The sequence below is a fragment of the Myripristis murdjan genome, chromosome 5 (genome assembly GCF_902150065.1).
Source record: "Myripristis murdjan chromosome 5, fMyrMur1.1, whole genome shotgun sequence".
Taxonomy (NCBI): domain Eukaryota; kingdom Metazoa; phylum Chordata; class Actinopteri; order Holocentriformes; family Holocentridae; genus Myripristis; species Myripristis murdjan.
The window spans coordinates 9,567,226-9,581,593 of record NC_043984.1 but is presented as its reverse complement, the minus strand read 5'-3'; the positions used below and the strand labels follow the sequence as shown (position 1 = coordinate 9,581,593).

The 14,368-nt window shown below is 40.9% G+C and overlaps 1 protein-coding gene across 1 annotated transcript; it reads left to right on the top strand.

The window, feature by feature from the left end:
• Positions 1–340: 340 nt before the first annotated feature.
• LOC115359578 (gamma-glutamyl hydrolase) lies at positions 341–14,104 on the top strand. Its single transcript, XM_030052129.1, has 9 exons — positions 341–546; positions 3,369–3,483; positions 6,525–6,575; positions 7,026–7,110; positions 7,827–7,965; positions 10,014–10,120; positions 11,581–11,671; positions 12,276–12,413; positions 13,717–14,104. Exons 1-9 carry the CDS (start codon positions 435–437, stop codon positions 13,836–13,838), a joined length of 960 nt encoding a protein of 319 aa, XP_029907989.1. The 5' UTR covers positions 341–434; the 3' UTR covers positions 13,839–14,104.
• The last annotated feature ends 264 nt before the right edge of the window (positions 14,105–14,368 follow it).

The following is a 14,368-nucleotide window of genomic DNA, read 5'->3' as shown; positions in this document are numbered from 1 at the left end:
GTAGCATGAACGGAATGTGAACCTTCTCACTATCACCACATTTCTGTGGCAGGGAGGAGTCTGTTCTAGCTGATCTATTTCTGTGAAGGGGAGTAGCCTCTGATGTTTCCACACGTGACTGACTTGGTGCTACATAAGCCTACACCGAGCTCGGAGGCAGGAGGAGAGGAGAGGACAGTGGCACAGGAGAGGAGCGCATCCTGGGAGAATCACCCTTCAGTCACATCATCATCATCCTCATCATCCTCAAGGAACCATCTTAAATAGCCTATCTCTTTTTAAAGATATTTTTCTATAAGCTTTTTTTCAGTTTTTCTTTTCTTTTCCTAACCCCGGACAAATCGGGGCTGATCGCAGTTATTTTTTCAGGTTAATACTCCATCTGCGCCAGATCTGTCATTTGCAGGCTCCTTATCTCTTGCACGGGGTGTTGGATGTGTCTGCCGGCTGCAGCAGTGTTTGCGGTGCTGACCGCCTGCCTGTGCGGTCCGCCTCTGGCCGGGGCTGCGGGGAGCGTCCAGCAGCTCAATTACCGGCCTGTCATCGGTAAGAACCAACCACATCAGCTGGTTTTGATCTGTAGGCTCCGCGGAGACGTGGGGAGTCATTTTGGTCTATTATCCCCTGATTAATGGCACTTAGCCTGACTAATTCTTGTGGAGAATGTTCGAGAAAAGGAGTGTGTGTGTGTGTGTGTGTGTGTGTGTGTGTGTGTGTGTGTGTGTGTGTGTGTGTGTGTGTGTGTGTGTGTGTGTCGTAGACGCGCGTGTGTGTGCGTGTGTCCGTATCTTTGTGGTATGTCACCTACTGTATGTTGTGTATATGGGTTGTATGTGTCAGCAGTTATTGCATAATGCTGCTGTATGTATGCTTATGCTGTATGCTTATTTGTCTCCTGTGATCCTGCCAGTGTGAGAGAGAGGCAGTCACAAATACTTAATTATAATCATGAGACATGTGAATGAGCATCTCACTGAGCATTTTACATAATCATTTTTGTCACCCTCATGCTGCACAAACTATGTTTCACGCATCACACAATAAGCTCAAAGTGCACAAAAATGACCCTCAAATGCATGTGAGCATGCAGTTGCAATTCTTTGAAAATACATTTTAAACATAAACATACTTAAGAGTGAGTTGGGTGAATGAATGGTCAACGATGAAGATGTGATGGTCTTTACAACAGGTTTGTCTCCCATCATAAGGCCAGCAGTTTCAAATTTTTGTTGCAGGCATGACACAAGAATAGACTAGTAGTACATGGAGGTAGAAAGAACAGTTTCATTTCAAACACTTTGCATTCATGCTGGAGGCAAAGCTTTCAGTAACTCATCTGTCCTCAAAAACTTATCACGTTGCACATATGTCTTGAATAGTAACTAGTGATGTGCTGTCAAATAAATAACAGACATCTATTTGCTGGTTATTATAAGACAATAACACACAAAAAAGTACATTACATTTCGAAAAATGTTAATGTATGTGTTTTCCCTTCAAAAACCCTATTGTTATGCAGCTTGCATCAGTTTGACACCACTTACCACTTGTCCTGGGAGCCTAAAGTTATAAAGCCCCTGGCACACAGCTGATCACCAGCCACTGACCCTTGCTGGGCCCTTGTTGGGCTGTCAGTAGCTGCTTTTCCACTATTGCACCATTGGCAGCTAGGGTTATCCTTAAGACAGATGTGTTAATGGCCTGTGGCCTCAGGCTGTGAGAGCAAAAACTATTTGCATTTCTACTGTTGTGCCGAAAGCCCTGCAGCACTGCCCGAAATCCCACCCATAACGCTGCTTCAGTGTTAACATCACCCGTCACAGGTGTGGGAAGTAGTCAGTGAGTGGGATGTTCAACTTGAGGTATCATGTGAAATAAACTGCATGCCAACAACCTACTGCAGAGGCTGTTCAGAAACTTACCGACTGAATCTGCCTCTGGTGACATGAGCATGTTGTCCCGGGTGGTCTCTCCGCTGACTGTGGGGTGATGTCCCATCACATTGTTCTGTCCAGTTGTGCATTAGATCCCCACCGCTGCTAGGTCTTCTACTATATATTTCACTACATCCTCATTTCGGCAGACGTTGTCAATTTGTTGTCGAACATTATCCTCTGCCCCCAGAGCCCTGATGTCCAGCCCTAAGCACCTGGAGACTAGCCCCAACATAGCCCTACCAAGGTGTGATCAACAAATGGAGATGATAATGAAAACTGCCCATGACATGCACAAGCTCGCCTGCGTTAGGTGCTGCAGTTGAAAGGTGACTGTTGAGCATCTGTGGCTGATGATTGCCTGGAGTTTTTGTGGTGTCAGGCTCTGTTGGCCCTTGTCGGTGATTCAGCACTTTGATTCAGGCTTTTAGTTACTATGTTTACATGCACACAAGAAATCAGATTATTGTGCGTAACCTGTTAATGGCAGGAAATTGGGTAATGTGTTCACAAGTGTTACCTGACACCCACCCACCCCTGTGGTGCTTCATCTTCGCAGTCAGCTGAGAGCAGTCATCAGCCAGCCTCTTGTGGGGATTTCCCCAAGGTGGCAGCGAATGTGTTTCATTTACTTATAATGTTGACATAAATAGAGTTATTAATAAACATCCTTCAACGACCGTAGAACTGCGAGTTTTTACTCTCAGTACTCTACAGTATGTAGTTATTGTGTTAATCATGTCAGTTTCCTTATATGTTCTCTCCTCTCGCACCTAAAAAGCCTTTCAGACATCAACATAAGGGTATATATGGTACAATAATCGGTTTCTCCAGGAGAAATCTCGCTGCCTTATGTCAGTTTGTCTTAATGTCTTACCCTGATTATGGAAATTGGCTTTCTGGTTTGCAGAAAGCCAGAGGCAAATAACCCGATTATTAAGCTGCATGTAACTGCAGTAAATGTATCAAATGTGTCAAGTCTTCCTCAACGTCATCCTCTTGTGCCTTGCAGCCTCCTTCAACATATGCATATCCATGACCCAGAATGGTGGATTTGATGATAGATAGATGTGGGGGGCATCAAACCAGCAGACTGGGGCTCACTTCAGCTACAGGAATGCTGGAGTCAGTGGTTCCAAGAACCCTGAACAGCAGCGGTTCAAGAACCAGAACTGTTTCGGTCAAAAAGAAGTGTGTGGTTATTCTCCGCTCTCAGAACCAGAACTTAGAGCCAGTGTTCAAAACCATGCTCAGTGTGATAATTGGATTGGATTGGACCTATTTAGGGCTTGAGTGTGCTGGGCTATTCATTGTCTTCATTAATTCGTCCCAAGAGTTCCATCTCTCTGTTTTGTAATGGTAACTTGTGTGTGCATAAATCATATTTCTGCATATATAGTACCTATAAATCTGTGACTTCTCCCTGTTTCCTAGGTGTGTTGGCCCAGGAAAACCTCCCAGGTGACCAGTTTGCCCGTGGCTCCTCCTACATCGCTGCATCCTACGTCAAATACTTGGAGGGAGCCGGGGCCAGAGTTGTGCCTATCAGGTAATGTGAACTAAACATCATATTAAGGGTTCATATAAGGCCTCATATAAAACCGTTGTGTACACACAAAATGGGGCCTGAAACAGGCGTGCACCAGTTCCCACACAAAAATTGGATTCTGTAAAAACAGACTGCGCACATTCTCGCTTCATGGGAGAATATGCGCACCTGTATGTAAACATCCTTATGCACATTTTGCAGAGTATGAGAAATTACATCTCCAAAGTGGCGAACTACTAAGAAACAATGTTCAAATCACAATTTTACTCAACTGACACACATAATATATGATGATATTTCTGGCTTTTAGAGCATCATTGCATATGACTCTTGACTCTTTACTCTGAAAGCCTAAAAATCAAGATCATCCAAAAGCCATCACTTGGTTTGTAATAAGGCATATATGTTAAATTTTATTTTTATGTGTTAAACAAATGGTAGGTGGTACGTTTTTGGCACAGGTCGGGCATCTTAGATTCATTATCCCAGTCGTGTTGAGCGGCATAATAAACATACACTATACGCACTACACATACAATACACTGTGCTGTTTGGTGCAGTATTTCCATAAACAGGGTGAAATAGTGGCCTGTAGCATACCTGGTTCCCTCACAGCAGTATTATCAGCCGATGTCTCCCTCGTTAGCTGGCAGTGCTCCCATAACATGGACGTGTAATTACTGATGCTGGACACTCGTCTAGAGCAGGGAGCTCGGCTGTCCCTGGACCCACACTGATGCCCAGTAATGCTCTACTTGTTGGCATCTTTGTTTATGTAAGACCACTTCCTATTTATTTCAGTGAGGGTTGTCTTTTAACTCAAGTAGAAGTAGTCTGTGTTTGCAGGGATTTTACTGAAGTAAAAAAGTGACTTTTTAGAAAAGAGGACAATGTTCTGTAATTTATAGATATCCCTGATTACTGTTCTTCGCTGACTGTTCACTGTTGATGGCTCCACAAATAATGTGCCATTTTGCGTCAGTGCTGTTTCTGATGCTTATACAGTAAGAATAGCGGACAAAATCTGTACTTGAAATTGGGTGGAGTGAAACGCTCCCTCTGCTGGAAAATAGTCCCCTGGAAACTTTTGTTTTACACAGCCAATTATGACTTCTGTGGTCTATGAATGGCAATGACATTGTTAGCCACAAACACAGCATTATAAGGTGGGTGTTTCAACCAAAAATTCTAATTTGAAAATTGGGAGATTTTGCCTTTATCTTATGAAATCTTTAGCACCCTTGCATGATTTGCAGCATGGTTTTTGTTACAATATAAAATAGTGGAAATTGTAGTAAATGGGCCAAACATTCAAAATCACTGGTATGGTCCTTTAAATCCTCTTTCTCATCTCTCTCTCATCTCTTTTTTATGTGTGTACATCTTTGCTTGGAGGGCATTAGTTGCTACAGATTCAAACATATTACACTTGACATTTGTAAGCCTTTATCTTACCAGCTTTATATTCCAGTGTCTTCTCTCAGTGACACTTCTCTTTGCTGACTCCTTAAATTAAAATAAATAAAAAATATAAAAACACTTTTCCTTGCCATATCTTGTTTCAAACTGTGATCTCCATCTGACTAACAGTAACATGAGTCATGGCGCTCAGTGTGGTACAATGTGGGCGACTTCCATGCAAATGAAGGTCCGTCAGTCTCAGTAGTAACAGAACATGCCTCCTTCCTCACCTTTCCCAACTGTTATATAAATATTGATATGTACAAGCCCCGAGGCATATTTCTCAAGTCAGTATCTTTGCCTTCATGTTGATGAATTATGGGATCCAGGCCTTTGCTCTGGACACAGAGCAAAGGCCTAAGTTTTGTCTTTTTTTGAAAGAGAGATGAAGAGATGGGGGATATTGAGGATCTGGCAGCTCTGGGTCTATGATGTGCTCTGTTGCCAGCAGCTAGCAGCGGCAGCAGTTTGTTGTGAAGTGAAGTGTGGCAGTGGAGAAGTGGAAAGAGTCAAAGCATGTTAACTACATAAGTATACTGTGAAAATGGTCACCTATCTTAACATAGGCAGTTTGATGTCATATGGTCGAGTCAGTTCATGTTGGATTGGCTGTGCTATGTTTTATATCTCACTGTGCCAATCCACCTAGACAAGCTCTACACATTTCAGTAACTTAAAAAAAAATCTAGGCTACATCTTTTTGCCATACAATACATGGAAAAGAACTTACATACTTACATGGAACTTACATGGCTACGATATTTTCTATACACATCCGTGCATATATATTTCCAGTTCAGTTTAAAGGACAGAATATGAGTCCATGTGGTGATGAAATGTCCTTATTAGTTTCTCCATGCCCCCCAGAGCTGTTAATCCACAGTACTGTATTTGTGTCTCTCCATTCATGTCCAAAGTACAGCAAAACGGCTCCCAAAACAACACTTTAGCACATAAACAAATGCAAATAAAGTCAAATCTGCCAACATAAAAGGACAACATGTCCAGGTCTGTGTTTTCTGAGGAAACTGAACATCTGTTTTCTTGTTATGTTCCTATTTGAATTGGAAAGTAGAGCCAGCAGGTAGCATCTGCAGGAGAATTCCACATTGTAGCCTTACACCAAGATGTGACTTGTAATTATACAGAAAAAAAAAATTGCTGAATGGATAGAAAGACATTATTGTGGCTTACCAGTCCAGGGGAGCACCAGGCAGCTCTTGAGAAATTTAGATATCTGCGTCTGGGATGATGTAATTTTTCATATTTAATTTTCAACAGCACAGCTACATATAGCTATATACTGACAGAATCCCCCAAATTTTAAAGACTGAAGAGACAATGAAACAAACCATGTCTTAGGGGCCCCATAACATCACAAAAATTTGTCAGGGTCTATACTCTTTCAGTGAGTGGGTATTTTTTCACCAGTTACCCTGTTAGTAGATATTCATGTGAGTCATTTTTAATGATTGAGCAGCAACGGGTTCAGGGTCTTGGATATTTGTATGTAATCTCTGTATATAACCAGCTTATCTCTCTTACATTCTTTTCTTTTTCTTCTTCTTTTTTTCCACCAGAATCAATCGCACAGAAGAAGAATATGTCAACATATTTTACTCCATAAATGGGTGAGTTTACTGTGGTTCTGTTTTTTCTGCGCTGCTCTCTTTTTTAACTCTGTTGGTGGTAGTTTTTAGCTGTCAGAGCACAGCAGTGCACAGAGACTGTGCCTCTACTTGCACCTGATCTTGCTCTTGTTTTATTACAAAAAAAAAAAAGAAAGAAAGAAAATCATTTTTTTTGCCTGGCTTTTTGTACCTATTACTTTACTCTTTGGAGTTGTACCACAAATCTTGCAACAACATCTGGTGCCATCATGGAGGTCCACTGGAGAAATAGTGGCTAAATTTATAATAACTTGGCAGATTCATGGAAAAGACTGAATGAATCCTCTAAGGACAGAGAGATATTTGCTATATCTGCAGTCTATGGCTTTGACCCTTGTATTTCTTTGCTGTTAGTTGTCTTTTATGCTGGTAATCAAAGAATGTCTCTAAAATGCTTAAATGTCTCCTCAGGTTGCTTCTTCCAGGAGGAGATGTAGACCTGCAAAAGTCTCAGTTTAGTCGAACTGCCAAGATCTTTTACAACTTGGCACTGAGGGTAAGAGCCTTCATTCAGTTACAAGTTGTCTGCCTCCCCCTCCTCTCCTGTCTGCATCAGTTTGTATCAATAGATCCCAGCTATGATGAGGTAAAGCCTAAATGTCTGCATGATGGTTAGATGTACTAAAGTTTGTCACTGAAGAAGATGTTATCAAAGTGTTTGAGACAGACTTTGTACAGCACTTGTCACTTTGTGCCTTATACAAGATCATCCATGATCTTTGTGAAGTAAATAACATTTTGCCAGTGCCCTAGTGAGAAGGATCTTTCCCCCTGTTGTGGAAGAAATTATTGAGTACAAGGTGGATGATGGGAGAGTGGTGAATTTTAGGAGCCCCGTTGCACAAGCTTTTGGCCAGTAGGGAAAGATGAACCGATCTGACTTTCAGCTTGCACCAGGGGGTATTTTTGTTGTTGAAAAGTGTGTGGATTCTTTGTGTGGTCTTTCAAATGTTCAACACAAAATTGTTAAATTTGATTGCATTCATCCAAGTGCCATTTTAGAGCCGTAACTGAATGTGAATCATCTTTACAAAATGTTTTAATGATAACCTAGTAAGTGTGAACAAAGCAGGCAAATGTAGTGACAACACTGGAATACAGCATTGATGTTTTGTCAAAAACACCAGTAGAGAGCCAAATTTAAGGATTAAAATGGCATTACACCTTACTTATCTAAATCCTCTGAATGTGAACCCTCGCTCCCCTCTCCAGGCCAACGATGCTGGTGACTACTTCCCTATCTGGGGAACTTGCCAGGGCTTCCAGCAGCTCTCTGTCCTCACAGCCAACAAGAACCTGCTCACTCTCACTGATACCAAGGCTGTGGCTTTACCTCTCACACTCACACCAGGTATTCCTCTTCTTCCTCATTCTCTGTTCTTGTTTTCAGCACTCTATTTCTCTCATTATCATCAAGGCTGTGGCCCTAACTAATTAGTCGACCAAAGAATGAAGGTACAGCAGGGTGGCCTTGTGGTTGGAATTGCATTTAAATCTCCATGACAGCAAGCATCTGTCCATCTGAAGGCAACCCTGAACTCTAAACTCCTTGTTGTAGGCTGAAAGAGGGAAGAAAATTCTTAAAATGTGAAGTTTATAAAATAAATTAAGTAACTGAATCCTCATTTCATTTGTGTAATGACACTCAGGTAAAACCATGACTTGTAAACCAATTGCCAAATGTATGTTGAGCTATTTCTATTGTGAAGATTAAGCCCAAAAAGGAAAAATATTGTTTTTCATATGAGCTTGTGGGATCCCCATTATAGGAATCCTTCTTGAGAAATCAAAAGAGATTGCTTTGCTGCCTCAATGCTGTATCCCAAGCTGGCCTGCAGCAACATCGGTCATGGCTTCATTGCAGTGCAAGGTGATTGGCTCCTATGCAAATCAGTGGGATGGCATATTGTCAGTATTATATACAGATGGCACACTGAAAAAAAAAAACTGCCTGGTAAATTATGTAGCGCAGCTGACTCATATGGATTTAATGAATGAACATTGCTAAGTGCTAAAAATAATGACAACATAGCAATCTGAACTTACTGTATTATAGTACACTAACTGTAGTGAACTATAATGTACTTAGCATTCATCTAACCTTCCTACCCTATTTCTTCTCTGTACGTTCCTCCTTCCTCTTCTAGCTTATTCTCTACTCTTCTCTACACTGCATCTAATGCTGCATTTGGACAGGTTGCATCACCTTGAAAAGTCAGAAAAATGTCATGTCATCAACTTGTATTTTCCAAATGATTGTGTTTGGGTGGTAACATTGATGTACACTCCTAGGCCACTTTATCAGGTCCAACTGTTCAATCTAATAGATAGATAAATAGATAGATAGATAGATAGACTGCATTTTATTGAGAGGTGTTTCTACTATTATGTCCTGTACTGATAGGACAGTTCACACAATGGTTTTACACACTTTATGATCGAGAAAAGACAAGAATATTATTCACCACTCATCTGGTAGATTGTTTTCAAGTTGCTCACATGTGTTAACGTGATCCATCACAACTCGTAAACTTGGGTGCGTTGAGACATGCAGATATGCCACTGTGAAAAGTCGGCTCCTATGAGACTCTTTATTTTTCTGTCTTCTGATATGAGTAGGTAGTGCTCTCACAACTGACTTCTCTGTACCAGAAATGTCAGGCCTTGACGGAGCAGTGCGCCTGATCCAAAGAGCGACGCTCCCTTTTAAGTGTGAACAGCACTAGAGGTCGATTCACTGTGGGGTCAACTCTCCTTTCCCACCTGATCGTCAGGTCGGCATGTAGCTGAACGGTTGAGATTTCCCTCTTGTGCCTTTTTATTTTCTAGATGCGCCAGGGGTTGACCTCACTGTCTAGTCTTCTAGCTGTTCACCTGCATACCAAAGCCCTGTTCCTGACAGACCCCCACTCTGACTGGAGCTCCAAGCATTTACTTTTAGACTTAATCAGTGTTGATGACTGAAGGAGAGTCTTGAGAGAAAAAGGTTGTTACTTAAAAAAAGACAAAAAAGAGAAAAAGGCCAAAGGAGTGCTTATCTCAAATCCTGTCTATGTTTTTATACAGAAAAAAGAGGAACTAACTTCTGCTCATTACTGAGTTCATGAGTTACTGAACCTGCTGCACTTCCTGTGAACATAGTATGGGTGCTTACAGAAAATATAGTCCAACATTTGAGCATTACAAAAACTTTAAGCAAGTAAATTCTTATATAATATGAATATATGTTTTAGCAAAAGATTAATTAGCAGTGATCATTCTGAATGCAGTTTTCCAGTGGTAAACTCCGAAATTTCTGACTTTACAAGTTGCCAAAGACTGTCCAAATGTTCCATCACTGCTTTCTCACTACAAATGTATTGTGTATGTATTCATATGCACCTATTGTCCATCCTCCAGCGGCCCAGTCCAGTCGTTTGTTCCGAAGTTTTCCCAAGGATTTGCTCCAGTCTCTGGCCGAGGAAAATATCACCTCCAACTTCCACAGCTGGAGTCTCTCTTTGCAGGTACTCTCTCTTTTTCACCTCCTGTTTTCTCCTCTCTTCTCCTTTGCTCCTTCTCTCAGAGGTGAGATCACCTTAAGATCAGGTGGCGAAGTTCCCCTCACAGCCCAGCCTTCCAGCTGAAATTGAATGGCACATTTGTGATGTTGCTTACTGTCTGTTCAAGTCTTTACTCTGACAGTTTAGGTACTAACTTTATATGTTCAGGCTTTGATTCGCACATGGTTTCATCAAGCTACTGTTATCAATGAACCAGTAGCTTTATGTCCATGTCATACACTTAACATACACACTAGCCTTGTCTCCTTGAAGTGGAAAGGAAGACTACGAGCTTATGAGAGAAAGGCGCATTTGTTTTAGATTGTCAGCCAGTTGAAATTAACCTTGCTCTACCAGATAACCGTTGTGATGAATTGTGGTGTGAGAGCTGAAAATTCCCAATGTACTTTAAAATGCATAAACAAATACTTGGAGTTAAATGAGTCCCCGTCAGCCCGCAAGGCTTAATATGCTGGGAGAAAGCGTAGATATGCTCACAAGCCAATTTAGCTTAAATAATCAAGGAAGTATTCGCTCATGCATGCCAGAAAACTTTTCGCAGGCGTGGATCTGCTGCCTCCCTGCTGTTGTCATTTCAACTGCATAATTAAAAAAAAAAAAAAAAAAAAAAAAGAACAACTCTTAAATCCATGGGCACTGGCCCAGTTCATATTGCATGCTTGGTGCTATTTCTGAGTCAAGGGAGCTTTCGAAATAAACTAGTGCAGCTACAACCACAGCTTTTTTCCAAGTCTATTGTTGTTTGTTTACTCAGCTATTCCATGTGTATTGCTCCTGGCCCACAGACTGCACTCCATTTAAACAGTTTTCCCCTACCTTGAATTAACGTAAAGAGTGGACAAAGTTGTAGAGCATGCCCACTCGCTGAACCTCATTTCACAGTGTAAACTCCAAGCCCTCATTCAATTCTGAGAGGCAGTTATGTATTATGTGCACAGCATTTGGAAAGGCACAGCATTTGGAGGTGAATGTGTGTGACAGTGGGAATGGAGCAGCATCGTGCCTTCACCTGTCATCTTCTGTGGCTATGGGGGACAGTGAAAAAAAGTGTATGAAGTGTATGTGTGGATATATGCATTAGATTTGTAATAAGATGACCGATTTTAAGTCTTAGTAAGATGATCAGAAACACTTAAACTTTCTTAAAAGCACAGGAATATTTCAAAATGTGCGTTTATTCACTACCCTAAGTTTGTAAACCTATGGTTGTTTGGTTCCATTTTTGCTTACAGTGGCCATAAACTGTTATATGCCCCATAATGTAGCCAATAGAGCAGTTGACAGTCAAGGGCCTTGCTCAATGGCATATTAACAGCATGTTGATTGGGAATGTCTTTTTTGGGGTGGGGGTTCTGACATCGCTTTACGTTATAATCATAAAGCCTGTGTCTTTGAATCAACAGAACTACAGCCGCAATGCCAAACTAAAGAGATTTTATAAGATTCTGTCCACCAACAATGATGGGAAGAAGGAATTCATCTCCACAATGGAAGGTACTGTTCTTTACAGTGTAGGCAGGCCTTGAGTGATATTGGCTACTTTGATTTATGAATCATCTTGTAAAATTGGTACAATTCATGGTATTTGCAGGACAACAGGACCTCACACAGTGTGAAAGGCACTTTACAACACGATATGAATTTATCACTTCTAGTATTGTGCACCAGATGGCGCCAGGAAACCATTTAGGAGCATATGGCCTGTATTTACAGGCAGAATTTAAAAAGTGACTCCTTATCTGTGAAAACAAACACAAAATTAAAAACACAGAGCACTTAATTTTGAAGGATCAATTTCAACCTAACACCTTGGCAAACATAAGGCCATTTTTGTCACATTTTTGTTTGATTGATGATTTTTTTTCTGTAGAGGTCAAGATTTTGTCAACATGACTTTACACCGTTTTCACCAGTTCTTTCTGCATTTATTGTACTTTACAAATAATGAGACTCTGGCAACAATAATGATTAGTCTGATGCAAATAATGCTGATAATTCTGATGATGAAGACCACAAGGATTCAAATGATTGTGATGGTAACACTGATGATGAGTATTTAGTGTTTTTGTCTACTGAGTGTGTGTTTGCTCTCCTCCAGCTTACCGGTACCCATTCTACGCTGTGCAGTGGCATCCCGAGAAAAGCCCCTTTGAATGGATCGACAAACCAGGCATGGTTCACTCCAGCTCTGCTGTCAGGGCCTCCTTCTACACTGCCAGCTTCTTCATCTCTGAGGGTAATGTGCATGTGTATGGTCATGTGTATATTCTGGCCGCACCTTGTGGCTTTAAGGGGCTAGTTTATGGTTAGGTTGAGATTATAATTAGGATTGGGTTTAATTTAAGCAAATTTGAATTTTCTATTTGAGTGTTAGATTGTATAGTTATTTTTTTGACATGTAATATTCATATGCTCTTGTGCTACACCACTCCTGTGTTGTGGAAATGTATCTCTAGGTATTAAGGTAACTATTGTGCTGTTGCTGACCAAAGTGATTTATATTGATTGAAGGAATAGTTATTGCACTATGTGTCGCATGCTGCCAACATCTTGCCACTGCTGGACTCTCAACATCAAGGACCACACTGGAAATAGGTTTTTAACTTTGTTGTGCTATCCTTGACAACTCTTCAAGCACAACTGCATTTTTTAAAATGGCTGTCAAAATAAAGTAAATGAATAGTTCCCTGGGTGTTATATGAGTCCTCATGGTGGTGAAATCTCCTCATTAGCTGCTCTGTGTTCCTCTGGGCCGCTAATCCACAATTCTCTATTTCTATCATTCCATTCACTTCCATCGCAAAACAGCTCCCAAAAGAACCTTATTAGTGCATAAACAAATGCAAACCAAGTGGATTGTGACAATATTAAAAACAACAACTCCCGTGTGGAAGTTTTCTGGAGAAGCTACCTGCCGGATCTACTTTACAATTCAAATACAAAAATAACAAGAAAAAAATCATTTAACCAAGACTTGGTGTTTCGATATTGGCATAATCTGCTTTATCTTCATTTAGGTGCAAAAAGTGTTACTTTGGGACCTATTTCTCCAAACTATGGAGGTGAATGGAGAGATAAATACAGTGTTGTGTACTACCAGCTCAGGGGAGCACTGAGCAACTAATATAGTAATACGTGTGTGTGTGTGTGTGTGTGTGTGTGTGTGTGTGTTAGTGTATGTGTGTGTTAGCTGAAGGTGGTGCGACTGTGCATGTGTGTGTTTGAGAAAGTAAAAAGCATTGCCAAAAGTTTCATCACAATGAGTGATATCTATCTCTTGTGTAATGTGTGTCTCTTCCTGTCTGCCTCTCTCCCACCCGTTTTCTCTCCCTTTCGCATGTTTATTTCTGCCCTCCCTCACTCTCTCCTTCCCCAAACCCATTCTGTCAATTTCCACGTCTCTTGTACTCACTCCCTCTGTCTTTGCCTTCCCTCACTAAACCCTTTCCTCCTCTGCCTCTGACCTCTTTCTCCCTCTTTTCCTCACTCTGTCATTTTTTTCTGCCTCTTTTCTTCCTTTCATCCTTCCCCTCCTCCAGCCATGAAGAATCACCACCATTTTTCCAGTCCTTTGGAGGAAGAGAGGGCTCTCATCTACAATTTCTCTCCTGTATTCAGAGGCATCCATGCCGTCTTTGTGCAGAACTACTACTTTGATTGACATGCAGTTCAACAGACTAAACAGACCTGGGCCAAATCAAGTTAAAATTTCTCTTTGGTAGAACAGTCTGATGCATTTTCAGAAACAGTCGACTCTGGACGAAGGGGTCTCTTGGCTTCAAACATTTAATCAGTAGCAGTTTAGTCAAGTTTATTTGCTGAGTAATATGAAACATGACAACAGCACAGTGAGGAAATGCAATGGTAAAGAGTACAGAAGAAAATAATAGTTTCTTCCCATGAGAATGAAAAAACATCTATTTGGAAGTTATTTCAGCAGTTAGTTATATATTTCAATAGTATTTCTAGTCCTGCTGAAGTGTGGTAGTTACAAAAAGAGATGATCTTCCAAAGTAGATCACAGATTAATTTAGATTTTAGGGCAACACAACCTGTTTGAATCGTCTCAGTTTGGCTGCACTTCTTAACTCTAGTCCATTGAGCATTTAAGGAATACTGCCACATTCTGAATTTGTATGTTAATTTCTCTTCCTTCAGTGTAAAAACTGAAGAAGATTTCTGTGTAACATA